General features: G+C 37.2%; 1 protein-coding gene across 1 annotated transcript in view; it reads right to left on the reverse strand.

Annotated features, from left to right (window-relative positions):
- The window catches only part of LOC107642746 (probable beta-1,4-xylosyltransferase IRX14), a 3,627-nt gene extending 3,299 nt beyond the window's left edge, over positions 1 to 328 (reverse strand). Inside the window, exon 1 of the mRNA XM_016346209.2 lies at positions 1 to 328. Within this exon, the coding sequence (XP_016201695.1) occupies positions 1 to 225 (225 nt within the window). The 5' untranslated portion in view covers positions 226 to 328.

Consider the following 2,038-nt stretch of genomic DNA (forward strand, 5'->3'; position numbering starts at 1 on the left):
GTAGAGGTTGGTGGCGGAGGTGGAGAAGATGAAGAAGAAGACGAGACGGGAGAAGCGGAAGCCAAGGACGAGGCTGATAAGGCAGCATACGCCGTGGAGTACGAGCCAGAAGACCGCCGCCGGCGACTTTACCGAGCCATCAGCAGCGGAATCGAGCTGGGCGGATCCTCTGAAGCTGTTGCTCCGGCGGTTGAGGTAGCTCTGCTGCAACGCCGAGAGCTTCATTCTGTGTGTGTATGTAAGCGCGCGCGTGTGGCACACACTCTGTGAAAGTCACGCGGATTCAAATCAAAGAGAGGATTGAAGTGATAGAAGGTTGTTGGTGGCTAATGTGTTATTGAGGTTGGGGATTTGGTTTTTGAAGGGGATGGAGGAGCAGGTTGGAGATGGTGGTGGTGGTGGCTTTTGCTTTAGGTTGCTGCTTGCTCCTTCCTCTCTCATTTAATCCTCCTTCATTTCTTTCGATTTACGGATAACTTCTCTTTTTTCAAAATTAAAAATGATTAATCACTCTAACCACTTTCCGCTTCCACAATTATTGAAATGTAAAATGAAAAAATGAAGAAAGGCAGACTCATTCTTCGCCCTTGTTGGTAATTGCTAGTAGTATTTGTATTACTGTTATGCTGGGGCTAGCTAGCCACGTGTACGCGTGGACACGTTCTATTGGATACAGTAATATTTAGATTAGCAATTTGGTAATCCAGTCTTGTTAGTAGACTGAGAGTGACATATTAAGTCACACAGTAATTAGATTTTTTTTTTTTACCTTTTTTGAAGTTATATATATATTCAGCCTAATAAGTCGTCGGAGAAAAAGGTGTGTTAAAATCATTGAAAACTATAGCGGTTAATTACTTTAGATTGAAACAATTAAGTCGTGTCTCTTATTGTTTTCAATTTCTTTCTATATCGGTACTGGTATGTGTTGCCAATTACAATAATATATACGGGTAACGTTTTACTTCTAATAATTGCCAATATTTGACCTGGTTCAAATCAAACCTGTTTCCCTATAAAATCCACCCTCAACTTCAATCATGGCTTTTTTTTCCAAGCCCCACAATTGTAAATTTTTCATCTACGGTTCCTATACTGGGCTTTTTGCAACGGTGTGTCAAATTATGGATGAGAGTGACAGAAAATCAGTAATACGTAGCCACTTATGTCTTATATCTCTCTGTGGCAGGTTTAACTCGTGCATCACCACTCACCAGCAACAAATTCTGCCCATATAGTCAATTATTTGCTGCAAATAATAAACAGTAGCAGGTGATTTTTATTTTAGCCATATTACGGGAAAAACGAAACTAAAATAAAAATTAAGTAAATAAATTTAATGATACCAACCCCTGGCATATGATTATTATTAGGTAGAGTGATTGGGTTCGGTGGGTTACATTGCTTCAGTTACAAACTCAATGCATCCAAACAAGAATGTAAATGAACCATATATAAAGGGTTCCTTTAGAATGTGGCTATGTATACTTTGAAATTCCTCCAACTTATCATTACGAAATGCTAAGGACAAGTTTGCGAAAGCACAAAAACTTTAACTCTTTTATGTATATATATTTTTTATGTAAAATATATGATATTACATTAACATGCAACGACGTGTGATCTGCCATTCAAAATTCAAAACAGAACAAAAATACAGTTGGTAGGTTGCCATCTGTCAAGGTCTTTGGTCCCAGCTACCCATACTTACGAACAAAGGGAATTATTCTTAATTAATCAAATTCTTAATAGAAATGAGTTGGGCGTGCTTCGTTTCATGTCTTGTTTTTTTAATTAGGTGGAGACTGTTGCCTTACTTGATTACTACATTCCACCATTACTTATGCCATAACACATGGGTTTACATAGAACCGTGGCTAAATTTGATCAATTTTGTTTTTCAAACTTTATAACAATATGATCATCTAGAAACTAGAAAGTCTCAACTGGTTACATATTTGTTCACAAATATTCAAATTCAAAGTCCTGTAAACGGAATTTATATATAAAATATTTATTGCATATAAAAAATTAGTCA

The sequence above is a fragment of the Arachis ipaensis genome, chromosome B05 (genome assembly GCF_000816755.2).
Source record: "Arachis ipaensis cultivar K30076 chromosome B05, Araip1.1, whole genome shotgun sequence".
Lineage (NCBI taxonomy): Eukaryota > Viridiplantae > Streptophyta > Magnoliopsida > Fabales > Fabaceae > Arachis > Arachis ipaensis.